We start from the raw sequence: 17,569 nt of genomic DNA on the forward strand, positions 1-17,569 counted from the left end.
CGTTTCAGACCCTACGTGCCCACGTTGCAACGTGCACCCCCAGCCGCTGCCCTCCACCGCGCGCAACCTGCCGGCCCCTTCGCTGAGTTACAGCACTCGCTTCTCCCGTGAAAGAAAAAGGGATCCAAAATGCGTGAGAGTGTTGCAGTAAATCATGCTTTTCTAACCCCCTCTTTTTTTTTTTTTCCCCCCCTATTGCTGATTTGGGATGAGAGGTGTGATCCTGCAAACATCCACTACAGAACATTGTGCTTAATTCAGTGGGAAACTGCTACACTCACGTGAATGATGGAGGCTACAAGGAGCAGCACTGTGCCCAGCAGGCAGAGCTGGAAGGTCAGGTCTTTGAGGCCGCCTTGACCCAGGTTAGTAATTTTAGCTCTTCTTGGAGGAATCACTTAAGAAAAATATTCAATTTTTCTGGCTACCTTCTCATCAATGTTCTTACTGTGTTTTATTTTCATTATTTGTTCTGTAGTGCTGTAGTCCTTAAAGAAAATCAAGTTACAGTGCAAAATCATATTTCAAGACACATGATCCTAATGCACATCATTCATTTTGTTGTGGCAAAAGTTTAATGTCTTGTGCATAGTAAAGTATCAATCAAAAATATTTGTTCACATTTATTTTTCTTTTCAAGTTTACGTCTCCTCTTTTTTTTTTTTCTTTTTTCTCTTTAACACCTATATACAAATAAAATGGGTGTGCTCTCACTTTCAGCCAATTTAGTCTAGGGGAGGGAAAGTGCTACTGGAATGTAGGAAACAAGAGTGGAATGCAGACAGATTCTTACCAATGTTCCACAAATCCAAAAATAAAGAATGTCATCCCAGCTAGCTGTTCTTTAGTAAAAGCACCTATTTTTGTTTTACTTTTTATCTTACATATTAGAAAATACAGTTTACGGAGATCTAGAGCTACTGCACACCAAGTAGAATAAAAAATAACTAAATATTTATATTAAAATAAAGTGTTTAACCACAAAAAAGCAGTAATAAAATACAGTTTCCTAATTTACATTTTGCATCCAAAGGATGAATAACAACTCACTAATAAATAATATTTATATAAATATTTTATGTCTGGGTATTTTTAAAAGGGCCTGAAGCAACTGCAGAAAAACCTAATGTGGCAGCAGTCTGATTTACTCTCCTTCCTCCCCCCTCTCCCCAGTGATTACAATGATCCTCATTCAATAACATGGAAGTATCTTGCTGCAAGACAGTTGTACTCCACACAAGTTTACATGGCAGAGAGGTGGTGGGTTTAGTAGGTACTGTACAAAGTGAGCTAGAAAAGCAGTGAAGCCCCCGTTTGCTCTATAAAATGTTCCCGTTTGGATTCTGGTTTGTAGCCTGATGGGCCTTGACAGTCCGAAAGACGATTTTAACACCAGAAGTACAGGAATACTCTTGAAGTCTGCCTGTTTTTTCGCTTTTTTTCCAATGCAGTTTGAAAAGATGGGCAGTGTTTGGATTCTTTGATGGCACAGTGGAGCTGGTTACAGCAGAAGGAGTAGTCTCATGTGAATAAAGCTTGTTTCACTGTGGTTACATCTAGTAATGCTTGAACTGTCACGCTCACTTTTACCAAGCCCTTTTCTTCTAGGATGTGATGTGGTAGGCAGAGCTTCTCCTAGAAAAGACAAGCAAAGGGGTAAAGATTAGACTTTTTACTAAGGGGTAAAGATTAGACTATTCGTTACTTACTGCAAAACCTTGATTTACAGTCGAAATAGCCCAAGCAGCAGCAACCAAGAGCTATTTTTAATAAAATAATAAAAACAAAACCCCAACCTTCTTGTGCCTTTGATGGAAACTATCTTGCATTGCTCTCGGTCAGTCTAGGAAGGAGTGAGAGATCTGCCAATGCTTTGGGCCTCGCAGGAAACCGTTCTGCTCTGTGCTCATTGCAACACTGCAACTACGAGGGAAAGCCGACGAGTGCCCGCTGCAATCTCTGCCTACAGAGTGAGCTGGTACGGTGTTTGCCCCGTGTTACACACGAGTTGGGCTGGGAAATGCTACTGCACACAAACCACAATTTAGACCGAGGTTTGCTGCCACAACATGGAAGCCAAAGGTGTAAATGGGATCACAAAAACACATGAATAGGAAAAAAGAAATATCCATCAGATACTGTTAAACACAAACACGTGGATACAGCCTATGGCTCATGAAGTCCCTAAACTGCAGACAGCAAAAAGCGTGAATGAGCATCATGCACCTGACCTAACCTTGCTGCTCTTTGCCTAAGCATCTGAACATGGGCACAAGCAGACTCGGGATACTGATTTTTATTTTCTTTTTTTGAGAAAAGGAGGGCTCTTTTGACATTTTCAGTACTGAATCTTTCTTAGTTGCTTGATAAACTTTTAGCCTCTAAAGCTACTGATGAGCTTGAGATTAGCTTTTAATTGCTTGCCTCGTACGGGAGTTCTTGCTTTTGTAATGGGAGCAATTTCAAAGAACATCCCACGTTTACATAATGCATGATACCATCCTCCCTTTGTTACATTTCCTCATAGTCACATTAACTGTATCCTCCATGTAAACAGTCCTAACTCCTCAACTTCTCGTACATTTTCTTCAGCTCTTGTCCCCTCCCCAACTTGTCTTTGAAACTTTAAAACTAACATTCAGAATGATGGAACAGGAACTGGCACATACAAGAACAAATAACACTGTTTTTAATCAGTTATGTCCTCTTGTTTAATTGCTTCTAGCCACCTCCACTGTTCTCCAGGCCTTGCCCTGTGATGATGCCCTAGTGGCTCACAGCTCCACCACATCACTGGTAGCATTAAGCTCTGGTTCTTCCAACACTTATAACTTTTTATTTGCTAACAAGTGCTCAAATGTGTTTGTTTATTATTAACTTTCTCACTTTGCTGTGAAGTTCTTCACACCCCACTCCAGCCTCACTGAGAGATGATCTGACGATATTACCAGCTCCCTTCCCCTTCCTTTCCAAGGCAGGTGAACACGCTGAGCCCGGCGTGATAACCTCTAGCAAGGAGGAACACTGGGAATTTACTGACTTTACTGCTAGCCAACCTCCCCTGCACAGCGGGGTGTTACCGATGCTCAGACCTCTCGTTTTCCTTAATGGTGAGTTGGAATTGGCTTGCCTGGGGCTCTCAACAAAGCACCCAGAGCAAAACTCCCATCTACCTGACTGCGGTTAGCACAGAGCTGAGTCGTCTCCAAGATAAAGCACCAATCTCCTGAGACTGCTAATAATATCTACTAGAAGACCAGGGTTTCAGTTGAGGCCTCTGCAACCATGTCTGTGTTTAGTTTGAGGTAGATTTATTGCAGCCCGGGGCTGAAAACAACCCAAGATTGACTAGTTTATAGATAAAATGTGCAATTCCTCCTCTCTCAGAGACCCTATTAAGTGATAGTCATTCTTTGTATTACTGTATCTGATGCTGGTAATTAAAATGTATCTGTATTTTATATTTAATGTTTAAAATAGTTATGTGACAAAGTGCTTTTTTCCCTCTCACTTAATTCTTATTTTTTTAAGGTTCATGGCTATAATTCATAACTCCCAACAAACGCTGTGGATTCCTTTCGCACACGGCCTCAAGAAATGTCTCCAAGCAGGCAGTTTTCAAGGAGTTGGGCTGAGCAGGCCTGCGACAAACGCAGCCCGTGCCCTTCTCTGCAGGGAAGATGCTGCAGCCTTTTGGTGATCTCCCAACGGCAGGACCACACTCAGGCTCGCTGTGCTGGGTTTGCAGACTGCTGCTCACGTTTACAGCTGGGACAGTTTCCAAAACAGCCTCCTCCCATTCCGACCTGTTACTCTTCCCCTCTGCTGCAGCTACAGGCAGCGCAGAGGAATTTGCCCATTTCGCTGCCACTCCAATGCACCCCCCCATATTTCTACTCCAAACCTACCCTAAACTGGGCATTTAAGAGACTGGGGTCTGCAGCTCATTCTTGCTCCCTCTTCTGTCACGGAGATACTGCAGATCTGCACACTGTCAGAGAGGGTTCTCAGCTTTATTTTTCCCCTCTGGATAAGAGCCTTTTCTAGAGAACTATATAAAGAAAATTTAGGGCTTAATGTGGTTTATAGGATGCAAACTCCCAAACTGATACCTGACTGGTAGCGGAGTAACTACAAAAGAAGATAGAGATAGCAATATCAAATTAAAGACAAAAAATATTCCTATCAACTATCAAAAGTCTCCTTCAAATTTGTGACATTAGTGAAGATATTTTGACTATTTAATATATTAGGATACAGTTTGCACCTAAATGAAGAAGTTATTTTCTCCACTCTGTTCCTTCCCAGCACCCTTTCACAGCTCCTGTGGCACAATATGGCAGTACCTCAACAGGTACTGTTGACAATCTAGACAAAAGGCTTTAAAAATTAAGGCCCGTTGAATCAAGTATAAGGAAACTAAATCATGAGTGTTGCAAGGCTGTAGGAGATGGATTGAATCCAAACATCCAGCCTCAAAACAACCTATCTTGCTAGATACGCGTGAGAATATTCTATTTTTTCCTTCTGAGACAAAATTCACTGCAAAAAAAAGAGAACATTTAAAGGTGTTTCCTTTAGAAGTTCTGAACTTACCATTTTTGCAGCACCTTGTAACACTGAGAGAGCTATTCCTTTATCTGCCATCTTTTCTCTCCAGGAACAGATTTTGTCTTTTGCAATTTAGAAGGACATTTTAACTAAAAGCATAAAGGACTCTGTGTCCCGTTTCCTATTAGAACAGCCCTACCCAATATACTTTCTCTCCTTTTAGAGAGAATGCATCGTCCCATCCTTTTAAATGCAGTGCAGCAATCTGGTTTGCATAAAACATCATTTTCCCATGTTTACAAGATGCTACCTCAAATAACGGAAACTATTTAAAGAGTCCCATAAAGAAAAAAATATGTAAATTCACTGTAAAGCTGTGTTCTTGGAGTGAGAAGCTTTACAGTGCATTACCATATTATGTTCTATAGCAAGTGTCTTCATCATTTCTTGAAAAATCCAGTTCACGGCCTTCACTTATCGGAACTGAACTAATATTTTGCAATTCTGCAGTTAAACATGTGACTACAACGAGTTTTCCAGATCTGACAGTGGACTTGCACCCCACCTACTAAACAAGAACAAACTTCATCTCAATGTGTCATGAGCAATTCTCTTAACTAAGCCCAAATCATTTTCTTTCTGAATAACAACCCTTTTAGGGGGTCAAGCCCTCAGGTATCTGATGCTTGCATTCAGCTACTGTCCTCACACTGTGCTCTTTTTCATTCTCTAACCCACAATTCCTATTTTAAAATCTGTTTTTAAAACCACTGACATTTGAGATGCGAAGATGAAAATCAAAATTTCAGAACTTTTCATAAAACCTGGTAGTGAGACATCTCACCGACAGAACTCGCCATGATTCTAAGATGATTCAATGTTGTCATACTGCTCACCTTTGAAAAGTTTCTTGTCCTTTTTTCACTAGCATTAAACCCATAGAATTTCACTACAGACATAAATCACCTCAAAAAAGAAAACAAAAGACATTCACACACACACAAACTAGAACAACAACAAAGCTTGTTTAAACCATCACTGAACGAAGGCCAGACAGATGGACAGAACTGGGTACCAATTCCCAAGACCAGGCCACAAATCTTTGAAAACAGCCAGAGAACAGGGCTGCCAGTCCACTTGTAGCAGCACACATAACTCTCTCTTCTATCAACTGCAGAATGAAGAGCTATATTTTGATATTATTTTACCCTCCATGAGCACAGAGGCACCTACTTGTAAAGCGAAGCCAACTTCTACTGATATACAGTCATTTTAAGAGGGTATTTTCAAACTCATTGCGGAGCAAAAGCTAAAACTCCTTTTGATTAGAAAACAAACACACAGAAACTCAAGCACAAAGAGGGGAGAGAAGCCAGGAGGCCAAGTCACAGGACAACACAGGGAGACAGCAGGCGGGCATACCCACAAACACATGCCAGAACAGCTTTCTGCAACAAAATGTGGGATTCAACTGGTGTGAAAGAGAAAGAGGAATACCTAGAAAAGGAAGCTAATCCCACACAGAAACGTGACACTCAACATAAATACATCTATTTTCTTTGACATCAGATGCCTTCAAAGTCAAGGCAACTGTTCAAACTGGATTATACTAGGGAAGCAGCTTGGCAAATCAATGCAGTAAGTTCTCATCAATAAAGTAATCGTTGCCATTAAATCATATGGACAAGTACAGAGATGACTGCAGAGCATCGTATTTTCCAATGGCAACATCAGGACTCAACCATATTTGCAGGCAAAAATATAAACACAGAAAAGAAATTCTACAGCTTGGCAAGACACGTTCTGTTTCTTCCTCGTGTTTGTAGAGCATGACGTTTCAGACAGACAGGGGAAAATATTCACAAAACTATACTGGAATCTATAGGACGAACTGAAAAATAAACCCATGTGATGTTCTTCATATACTGCTTGTAGCCAAGTACTTTGAAATGAAAGCAAAAGTCACTTGAGGAAATATTAAGGCCTTGTGTTTAAGCAAGCATATGTCAAACACACAGACGTTTTTGGTAGTTTGATGCCAAGTTTTCTTCCTACAGAGATGGAAAAAACTCTAGCAAACATTTACCTTTCTGCCTATCGAAGGCAATTTGACATCATGCCTTTCTGAATGACACTGGTGTGTTCAAATACCCCGGAAGAGCATTTGAAATACAGGGGAAAGGAGCAGATGATCAAAAAGTGCAGTAATTCTGGCAATAGGTATTTTTTTATTTTGCGTTTTAATTTCTCAGAGATAAAGTCTTATTTTGTGGAACACACACAAATATACACACGTACGACAGAAAAAAAAACAAACCCAAACTTCAGTACTGCAGCTGCAATTCTGTATTTATAGACATAGATGATTTAATAACTAAGTATGTGCATCTTCTGCACATCTAATAATTTACAAATGGAGAAGTATTTACAAAGCTGCATTTGCAGATGGGCCAGACAATTTTAAAGTGGACTGTGTTTTGCCCAAATGCATTACTACTTCAGTCTAAAGTGCTAAGAAAATAGTAGCGTGAAACAAAAGGGAATGAAAAGTTCTGGAACTTAAGACAGACTAAAGCAAAATGGTCCACAAAACCTGGCCCCAATGCTAACTGGAAACACTTAGAAAGAACTTACTGTAGCTATGGACAGAAAACTGGATTGAATACCTATTTGCTCAGGGCTAATTCGACCTCCATTCAAGCGAAAAGCAACTTTTCAGTAAACTTACTTAGAACAAAATAGGATCTATAAACAGCTTTCAGCTGAAAAAATTCTGAGGCAGGAGGCAATTTGAAGGGCCACTACACTGTGTTAGACTACATGGGCTATTCTGTCTTTGAAAATATATATATATTTTTTGGCTCTCCAAATTGAAGCCAAACCCTCGCCCCAAAATGCCAGTTGCAATCCAGTGCAAATGTATTTCACCTGCATGTACAATGAATTAAACCATTAAGATTTGTACTTATTACTTTATTACATACAGATGACATGACCTCCACAGGATCAAAAAATAATTAATATAAGGGGCACAGTACAAACTGGAAGTAGTTTATGAAGAAATCACAGCTGGAAAGTTTCTGAAGACCATGTTGCCACTGCAATGGAAAACCTAAACAGGGAGAAGGCACAGAAGAACAGACTTCACGTTTTCTATAAATGCAGGTTTGAACGAGCCTCAGTACAGATCTTTGGCTTTGAACACAGTCTTAAACTCAGCTATGTGCCTGGCTGTGAGGAGTAAGTACCCACTGTATAAAACTGAAGATCCCAATGCTGGGATTTCCCAAGAGGTAGAGAACAGCCAGTGGTAACTGCTGTCTTCCTAAGCATTAGCACCATGGGAACAGCAGCACAGATACAGGTCTCTGACCTCACGAAGGAACCACCGTGGAGGTGAATCATCTACACACCCCTTCAGCCCCCACCTGTCCACTTAGTGGGAGGGCTCTTAGCCTCGAGAGGAGCGGATGGGCTTTTTTCACGTTTCCTCTATGTTGGAAGCGTGTCTTGAAAAACATGAGTATATTCAGAATTAAAGGGTTGGCTTGTTTGCTGTTCCTTTGTCTGAAAGAGTTAAGAATATTTGGAAGAGTTCCCAATAACAATCAGGAAAAAAATAACTGATATGCTTCACGTATGATAAGACTGTAGTTGTGTGAAGCAAGTACGGTGGTCTTCCAGTCTGGTTCAAGCTGGCTTCAAGTCCATAACTACAAGGAAGTGCCTGTTAATACTGTTATTTAAATAATAATATTATTATAAACTGTATTTTGCTAGAGTTAAGAGTAATGAGAAAGTTTACTTTAAGTTTGCATGGTGAACATCTGTGTGTTGAACTTCCTTTAGATAAATTTGAGTGTTATGTACCACTATTACTGGGATCTACTGAATGAATCTCCAGTGGTATACCTCTAAAATAATCAGTTCCTAACCCACTGCCTAGTCTGATAAAACATTAAAAAACACTGAAGACATGAACTTCCATTTCTGCACAAAAAATACTGACCTATTGCTTTTTGCACCTCCATCCAAAAGCTACTGGTTGCCACCGGCAATCAAACACCATATTAGACAATGACAGAAATACAGAGTACAAAATGATAGCAACTGCTTTAGCTGCTTGATTTGGAGATGTTAAAGTTATATGAGTTACTATGGTACCATGTTACATAGGTACTGTGCAAGAAATACACAGTGCAAGAAGGCATTGGCAGAAGAGCTGCCTCCCTCTTTTGGCAGCATGAGGAAAACTCCAGCCCTACATAAGACCCTGCTTTTGTCTCAAGTCCGTACACTGGATTATACAGAAACATACATAAAATCAGTTCCAAACTGATTCAAGACTTATGTCATTTAAAAAGCAACATTGTTAAAACAAGGAAAACAAAAGATCAGGGTATTTTGAAAGTGGAAGTTCAAACATTAAGTTCAGACTCTGACTAAGCAGGTGTCCTCTACTGGCACCACTGGAATGGCACAGAGTTAACAGACAGGCTTATGCAGAAGGAGGGTACAGGGCCACAGCTATGTGCCCAGGTAACAGGTACAGCTCCCTCAAGCACATTCAGTCTAGAAGCTCTTGCTGAACTCATGCCTAGCCACAAAAGATACTCTTGACAACACAAGTGTACTGGGAAATTGAGTGCAAATTTCAGAAAGTCAGATTTACCTGTTTAAAGTAATTTTTCCATCTTAAAATACACATCTAATTACACGTATGACTCTTTAAAAAAGATATATACATATATACACACACGCACACACATATATTTAAAGTCCACAGAAACTGGGAACAGAACTGCATTTAGAAGTTGTTTTATCTGCTTTTACAAGTATCTGTGGAACGGGATTTATAAAGGGTAGTACTAACCCTGTAACCGCATTACCAGAATAACAATGCACAAGCTTTTATGGTAAGTACCCTCTAAAAATCCAAGAGTAGTTTTTGGATATACCAGCCAGTGACCACTGAAAGTATTTATTTCACAAGCATGGCACTGAGGTCCTTTGGTGAGCTAACCAGATGCTGAGCTGAAAATTCAGCCATTGGCACCTAGGCAGACATTGCACATGACAGCATAGGTTTATATTTGAGCTCTTATCGCTATCAGTTCTCAACTTTTCTATAATTATTCTTCATTTGTAGATTTTCAATTGGTGAGGAACAAAGCTAAAAAGTTGGCTTATTCAAGGAGGGAAATTCAGTCCAGTGCTCTAACCATAGGCCAAGTCGAAATACAGCTAAATGCTTCCTGGCTAATTTTTATCCAGTCTGTTGTTCAAAGCCTGTTGTGGTGGAGAAAGTAACATTCAGATGATCTATGTTGCTAACTCTCTTTCCTTGATTACTTTGGTTACACAGGAAACGAACATTACCCGCATTTCCACAGGTGATGAAACAGAGACAAGCTAGCGAAGCAACCTGCTTGACGTCACACGTAAGAACAGCAGATAAAAGAATCTACCAGTTCATTCTCAAACTATTTTATTATACAACATTGTCCTCTGCGACCTTTAATTTGGAAATATCCTACAGCCCCTTGCCTATTATGAGTTACAGCACTAATTTACAGCTATCTCTGGGGTGTAACACAGCCAGGATTTAAAAGCAGTTCTATGCTGCTTGGGGTGACAGAAGAAAAAACCTTTTCTGGGTAACCTGATGCAACAGGTTCAAACAAAATATAAGGAGAAAAATGTAACTGCCCCAGGATGCCATTAAATCAGAACAGCAGGGATGACCAACGGTCTTTAAAGATACCGTTTTGGTATTAATCTAAAGGACTAAAAAATATAGTAATTTGACAAATGGCTGTGGACGTGCTCTTAGCACAATGTACACTGAGATAACTGACATCAACTCAGATGAACTGTTGAACTGCCACCTCCATTCCTGCAATACCTGCATCTTTCCAGGTTCTTCCCACAAAGAGTCTCGGTTCTACTTAGTTTGGGATACACAGCCAACCTCCCCAAAAGTGGGATAAGAGCAGCTTCACTGCTTTAACATATTTAGCATGTAGTCTCAGCAACATAAAGAAAACAAACTCTAAATATAGATGTACCTAAGTGCTTAGACTACAGCTGGGGTGGGAGAGATGGGACTTGCCTTCAGATCAGCTCAAGATGCCAATCCCTGTCTCCCCTATTCAAGAGATTAATAAAGATATTACACGGAAGGGAAGCAAGGGGTAGGGAGAAGTTTTTAAGACAAAGGAAGGAAATTAAGTACCTGTAATTTGTCAGAGATAAAGCAGAAAGTTTGTGTGCGCATGCGAACAGGTTATGCTGTTAGCACATTCCAGTGATAAGTTATATACATCAAGACTATAAAAAGTATGTGGAAAAGACAAAAGCCTATTAGATCCCAGGAGCGAAAGGTAGAAGTTGATTGTGGGGTTTTCTCCCCGAGGGCGAGCAGAGTGTCAACAGTCTTTCGAATGTGACGAATATCCGACTGCAGGATGTCATACGGAGAGCAGAGGTCAGCCTATCCCGAAGGGCAGCCATTAGAACAGAAAAAAACAGTGCATAAAATTAAAAATACAAAAATATAAAGAGTTTGATAAATAAAGTATCACAATATTCTAGCTTAAATACGTAGGAATAGTTTTTTCTAGTATTGTCTTAGTCACTAGGCAAATGATCTTTCTTCTGTTTCCTTTAACTACTAAAGCTATCATAAAATACATAGAAGAATTAAATCCTTCAAATCTTTCCAAAATTATGCCCAGATCCACAAGGGTGAGGACTTGCATAAAAGCAACTTATTTCAGTGAGATGGGCACACCTTTGTCCATCTGGGCCTTACTCTTATTCCAATGCCTACATGGAACCAGTAGTAAAATCTCATTCATACAATAGCAAACGGTGGGTTAGAAAGCTGTTAAAAGCACAAGCAGCAGCAGTATGAAGTCCCAGGAAAAAGCACCTAAAGAAGTTTAAAAGCATGTAAAAATCTCTAACAATCATATAGCTCCAAACCTCCTATCCAAATATCATCTTAAATAATGATACCCTGCAATAGGAACTGGGGGGGGGGAACAATGGCTATAGTTTCATATAAGTAAAATTTCTAAATTGAACAAGTTGACTCTAGAATTCCTTAGGTTCTTATATTAACTTCTCAGAAAATATCAAAGAGTTTATGTAGCAATTCAAAAATACACAAAATTGTGATATGCAAAACTACCAATACGCACACAGGATATTTAACTTTAAAATCAAATTTTAAAAAAACTTTTAAAATGCAGTAAGCTAAAAATACAGTAATCTAAGATATCACTCCATCTAATATTATAAATAAGGCTTCGCTCACAACAAAAGAGATCAATACTTATGAAATAAAAATTATACAAGGTAGGAATGATTCTCCATGACAATAAGTGAGAACAGGCACAGAAGCTCACGTGTCTACTGTCTACTGCGATGAAGTTTCAAGGTCCATTTCACAATAAATTAACCTTTACAAATATTTAAACAGTTCTTGTATCCTGAAAAGTGACTGGCGAAACCTGCAGACAGTTCTGTCATTCATACACACAAAAGAAAAGTGACTTTGCTTACCATTCTTGGTTCTAGATTTAAGAGGAGTTTCAAGCAGCAACATTTTAACATTTATTACTTAACCCAGCAGATATGAATCCAGACATGAACAGGGAAGTGAGAAAATTCCTGCTTAGCAACAGCACTTCTGTCTTTACAGTCACTTTTCAAAATATGCTCATCTTGCTTAAGATCTGAACAGGACTAGCATTAGATTTTTTAAAGAACATCTGCACATGCAAGATGCTTACCAGTGAAACTGATTTCAGGGCAAGCAAAATATTAACATTCAGAACTTAACCTTCAACCACATATATTTTGCACTTCCACTAGCAACACTAATAAACAGAATAAAAACTGCATTCTTTTTAAAATGTCATACAAAAGAATCATTTCAGACTTGTCACAAATATATCCCAAAAGAAATATCCACGATGTATTTAACTGAAATATTTTTCAAAACTTTAAAACAAGGGTATTTTTCCCGATATGAAAAGATAACCTCTAAAAACAGATATTACTGCATTCAAATGGAGAAGGGAGTAGTTTTCCAAGTCAGAGAATAGTAACCCCAGCTGGTAACAAGTTTAATTTTTACAGAGGGTGAGGAACTTGCTAACCAGATACTAGCATACTAAGCGGCACCCTGCAGGAGACAAAGCACACAGAACCAGCCAACACCTACGACAAGCTGCCATGCCATGAGATCAGTGAAACCAGGGGAAGTCTAAGGAATTTCTGATTTTTTTCACTTATTTTAGGGTATTCTGCACCAATAGAAAACTTGCTATTATGTTCTCACTTTAACAGGTAAAATGTTCATAGAATATATATTTTGAACTTGTGTAATGGAACCCAAGACAGTTTTAAGCTTTTCAGAAATGGTGGAACACATTGCTATTTTGACTACCAATTTTTTTTCAGTTGTCCAATTAAATTTCCAAACTAAACTCATGACATAGCAAAATCGTGAAAAATTGTGCAAAGTTACCCTAGCACAAAATAAACACTCCAAAGCCTTCAAAGGGGATGAGAAAAACAAACGAAAAGCCCCCAGCACTGCAGGAACAAACGTGGTCTGAAGCACGCGTGTTTGCAAAGCACAAGTTAAAGGGCCCTCAGAATTACAATCTAAAGTACTGCAATAGACAGCATGCCGAGTTACTCACTCCATAGGGTAGGCCATATAGTGTACGTACATCCCTGAGTGCAGGACGAACAGGTGGAGGAGGATGTCATACCTGATAAAACCTACTGCAACTCATGGCACTCAGGCCTCACGGTGCAACTAGGCCTCACGGTGCAACTAGGCCTCACGGTGCAACTAGGCCTCACGGTGCAACTAGGCCTCACGGTGCAACTAGGCCTCACGGTGCAACTAGGCCTCACGGTGCAACTAGGCCTCACGGTGCAACTAGGCCTCACGGTGCAACTAGGCCTCACGGTGCAACTAGGCCTCACGGTGCAACTAGGCCTCACGGTGCAACTAGGCCTCACGGTGCAACTAGGCCTCACGGTGCAACTAGGCGGAGTAACTCAGTATGTAAACTGATTAGAAAACAAGAGTGAGCGGCAATGAAAACACACCTTGCATTACACTGAGGAATCACATTATTCATTGAATAACTAATACATGGGTAGAAGATAAAGGACTTTACTTGACACACTGTGCTTGCTTGCTTTTTTTAATATGTTCTGCTGGTTTTCTTTGTTGGTGCTTTTGTTTTACTTAATAGCAATTTGGACCTTAACACAAGTCACGCTGGGGCTTGTGAATAATTTTTTGCCTCACACTCCAACATTTTGGAATTGGCTTTCAAAGAAGGAGGTGAGATGTGGTCATAGCTACTGTTTGCAGGATTTGAGAGCCACAGGGATGGCCACGGTTAAGCCTTTATAACCCGAACCTTCAGGGGATGATTTGAGTCCAAGAAAGCCATTTCTTATCATCTCCCTTCTGTTTTATGCATATGTGTCTCTGCTGTGAGCACTTGACTGAAATGACAATTTCTGATAGGCCAAATTTGTTCAGTAATTGCAAACCGGAAGAAACATAGACCAAAATTACTAAACTTTTACCTTTCAGATCACACTTGGCATTTACAGCTTCTTTGTGTTTGTCTGAATCTCACCAATATAAGCCAGTGAATAGATGGCTCAGAACATTTTTCAGTAGAACTGCAAGTTACTTTGCTCCAATTAAAAACATTATGCTCATGTTTGCATACATATTCAGTCCACCACAAATGAGCTGATTTTTTCCTTTTGACAAACACTAGAAGTACGTAAGAAAAAATGCTCTTGCATGGATTACCAAGACTAGCAGCTGCCAAGAATAAAAGCCCAAACTAGTGATATGCAAGTTAAGATGGAAAAGCATACTGCCTTTCCACTAATATGAATAGCAATTCTAATATGGCAGGTGATAAAAATGGCACTATGCTTTCAGAATATGTGAACAACTAGTTGAGTTTCCTCTTATGACAAAGAAATGTTATATAAATATTGCTGTCTTTCATTATATTGTTGCTAGCTTTAAGAAATGGAAGTATTTTGGTCTCCACTGCCCCAATGTTACATGCATAATCATAAAATAACTGTTCAGGCACTCCTGATCATTTTTAATATTCTTGAGACATAACTAAAATATAAAAATTGCATTAGAACTGGCACATCTGACACCTCAGGGACCACACTTAAAACACAAAAGGAGGAACAAAAGTCAAAAAGTAGCTTTATTTTTTAAACCCTCAAAACACCGAGAGGACAGGTGCACTAAAGATGTTTTGAGTTCAGTGAACCTCACCAGCGTAGTGCTGTAAGAACCTTGCTGCTTCCTTTTTCACTGAAGAGTCAAAGACAGACGCTCCTGAAACACATCTAAGCCTGTTCCTTGTGCATATGACCAGAAGAATTATAGGCTATCAACAGAGAATGCTTTCCACGTGTCGCCCACTGTATGAGTTCTTTGCTTCACTTCTGCACTGGAAATCAGCTGGCACACAATATTTTTGAATCATCTACCATGAGGCCATTAGAAAGAGATGCTCCTGTTCTTGCGTTCTGTATTTGTGACTTTGGTCAAAAGGCCAAGGCCTGAGGCTTATTGCCACATACCTGCATATTGAAGCCTACCCTATATTCTATACTTGCAGAAATTTTCCCAGGATTCTTCTGGGAAAACGGTTTTTGACCCAAGAATTGAACGCTGAAAGCAACTGAAGTAACAGACTATTTACATCAGCATAATAATTTGCATAGTAATTTTCTTGTTTTCCTTTTATGTGATCTCACAGGATACTCTTTTAAATGTGTGAAATTACAGAAATAACCCGTACTTGGTCTTCTTCCATAAGGAACTCAACTAGACTGAGGGAAACTATGGGGTTTCACCAAACACCAAAACTGTGCAGTTGAATATTCAGGTAATTTTCAGAAATAAGCATGAGGTAAACATGACAAGAGAAACCACACAGATCTTAGGATCCACACGTGGAACTTATCACTTGCCCATAGGATCCTTGTTTGGAAAAGGAAATCACTCTATTCTTTTTGCTGGATCCTCTAGAGGTAGCTGGGTGAGGCAAAACTCAGTCTGAAGCATCAGCAAACATGACCTGCAGTTCCTTACAAGCCTTCTAGGGTGTCTCCTCTGCTAGCTAGTTATATAATAATAATAACAACTTCCTGTCATGCAGCTTTAGGCTACTAATATCCTCCCCCTTCAACATGCAGCAATATTTAACCTTCCAGCAACAAGCTCTGCAGCACAACAGATTTTCACATCTAACACAATTCAGCCATTGCCAAAAGCTGGGCACGAAGAATATCCCCAGATTATTTACAATTAACAATTGCAAGTGATTCACTCAGTGTTCAAATAAATTAGTTTTCCCCTCAAGAGACTTGGTGTTAGATTTATAAAATCCAAAATTTTATAAATAGGGTTGGCCTTTGCTTAAGGGTGTAATGTTGCAACAAATATACTTCAATAAAATGCAAAAACAGCTATAAAAGTTTTATGTTTTACTGAAAGCTGTAAAAAGGAGGAAAAATAAAAACCTGAGTTCATAGGAAAAAAAGAAAGATATTCTTCTAGAAAACTTATTTGTAGAAATCTATAACAAGAAAATTCAGAGTATTAAGTCAATTAGCTTAACCTTAACCACAGCTTAAGTCAATTAGCTATTTTGCTGAAAAAGTATTATTCTTCAAAAGACAAGGTATTCTGGGCAGCTCAAACACACTGCACCTACTTTGCCTATAACACTGGAGCACAGAGAGTGACTTTCTGATTTAAAATCAGATTTTATCTATCCTATGAAATCATTCTAACACAATGAATTACATAACTACAACAATTAAATCAACCATTAAAACTTAGAGGCCCAATCCATATCACTACTCAAACTCAAATGTCATTTTTTATGACATTTAGGTTGTAAGAAAAATGTATTTTCCTGAAAACATGAGAATAAATTAGACATCCATAAATGCTGCCATTCTTAAATGTAAAACAACAAAACACCAAAAACCGTGGCTCTTCCCTGCCTCCAACTTTTGAAATGCATATTTTTTTTGTTAAAGCAGCTTGCTCATCATGTACATCCCATAGCTAACACACAGAAAATGGTCACCTTCCTATCAGTGCAAAATCATTTCAGTACTGACATGAGCATTGCTTGTCACTTGCAAAATATACTATGAAGCACTTAAAGTAAAAAAAGACGACAATATTTAAAACAAGTGAAGTCCATATTCTAAAAGCACTGGGTAGAAATGCAGTTATAACTATACAAGGAAAAAGGAAGTGATCTTCTACCTAATTACCAAATTTCTTAGTTATTTTCCATAGCAAATATAAGGAAATATTGGGAATAAAAATGAATTATGAGCTTAAAACAATTTTAACGTGCTATGAGATGAATCAGCAAATGCAATAAAGTGCTAAAACATGTTATGTTTTAGCACCCTTACTGCTAAAAATACTAATACAAAAAATTATCTTTCAGCTTTAAAATAACTTATGAGTTTTTTATTTTTGATTATTTAAAAATGTCAGTCTTCATTTAATTACCTCTGGTATCCCCAGTTTTCTACAAGCATCCAGAAAGTTTTCCACATTCCTCCTGCATTTGGCCATGCTAAGTTTAGGCTGTAAAAATAATAATAAGAAAAAAGCAAAACAAGTCAGTAAGATTTAGCAGACAGCATAAAAATTCACCTAGTATGTAATCCCTGTACTTCTAAGGCACCGTTTTAGTGATATTTCTCATGAAAACAAAAAATGGTAGAATTCACCCCAGCCAAAATGCTCCTGCACACATATGCAACATGACTCCTAAGGAGGGAAATAATCAGGAGGGAGACAGTGAAACCTCTGAAGAGCAGAGCAAGTTTCCTCTTCAAATTCCCCTTTTCCTCTTAAACACATATTTCTCTTTTCCCTCCTGTCTCCTTAATTCTAAGC

General features: G+C 38.9%; 1 protein-coding gene across 6 annotated transcripts in view; it reads right to left on the minus strand.

The window, feature by feature from the left end:
• Positions 1-1,508: 1,508 nt before the first annotated feature.
• The window catches only part of LRCH1 (leucine rich repeats and calponin homology domain containing 1), a 109,358-nt gene continuing 93,297 nt past the window's right edge, over positions 1,509-17,569 (minus strand). For 3 of the 6 annotated variants that reach the window (XR_015913177.1, XR_015913176.1, XR_015913175.1), the window contains 3 exons: positions 17,177-17,254; positions 10,787-11,044; positions 1,509-1,635 (listed from right to left, as the gene is read on the minus strand). Coding sequence is in view for 3 of the 6 variants with exons in the window: in XM_088521026.1 (XP_088377152.1) it covers positions 10,838-11,044; positions 17,177-17,254 (285 nt within the window). In the remaining 3 variants the exon portion in view is untranslated. Of the gene's footprint in view, positions 1,636-10,785; positions 11,045-17,176; positions 17,255-17,569 lie in introns of those variants that run through there. The other 3 variants (XM_088521028.1, XM_088521027.1, XM_088521026.1) reach the window with 2 other exon arrangements.

This window comes from Tinamus guttatus, unplaced genomic scaffold (assembly GCF_059628265.1).
Source record: "Tinamus guttatus ecotype Peru unplaced genomic scaffold, ASM5962826v1 Tinamus_guttatus_pri_ptg000112l, whole genome shotgun sequence".
NCBI lineage: Eukaryota > Metazoa > Chordata > Aves > Tinamiformes > Tinamidae > Tinamus > Tinamus guttatus.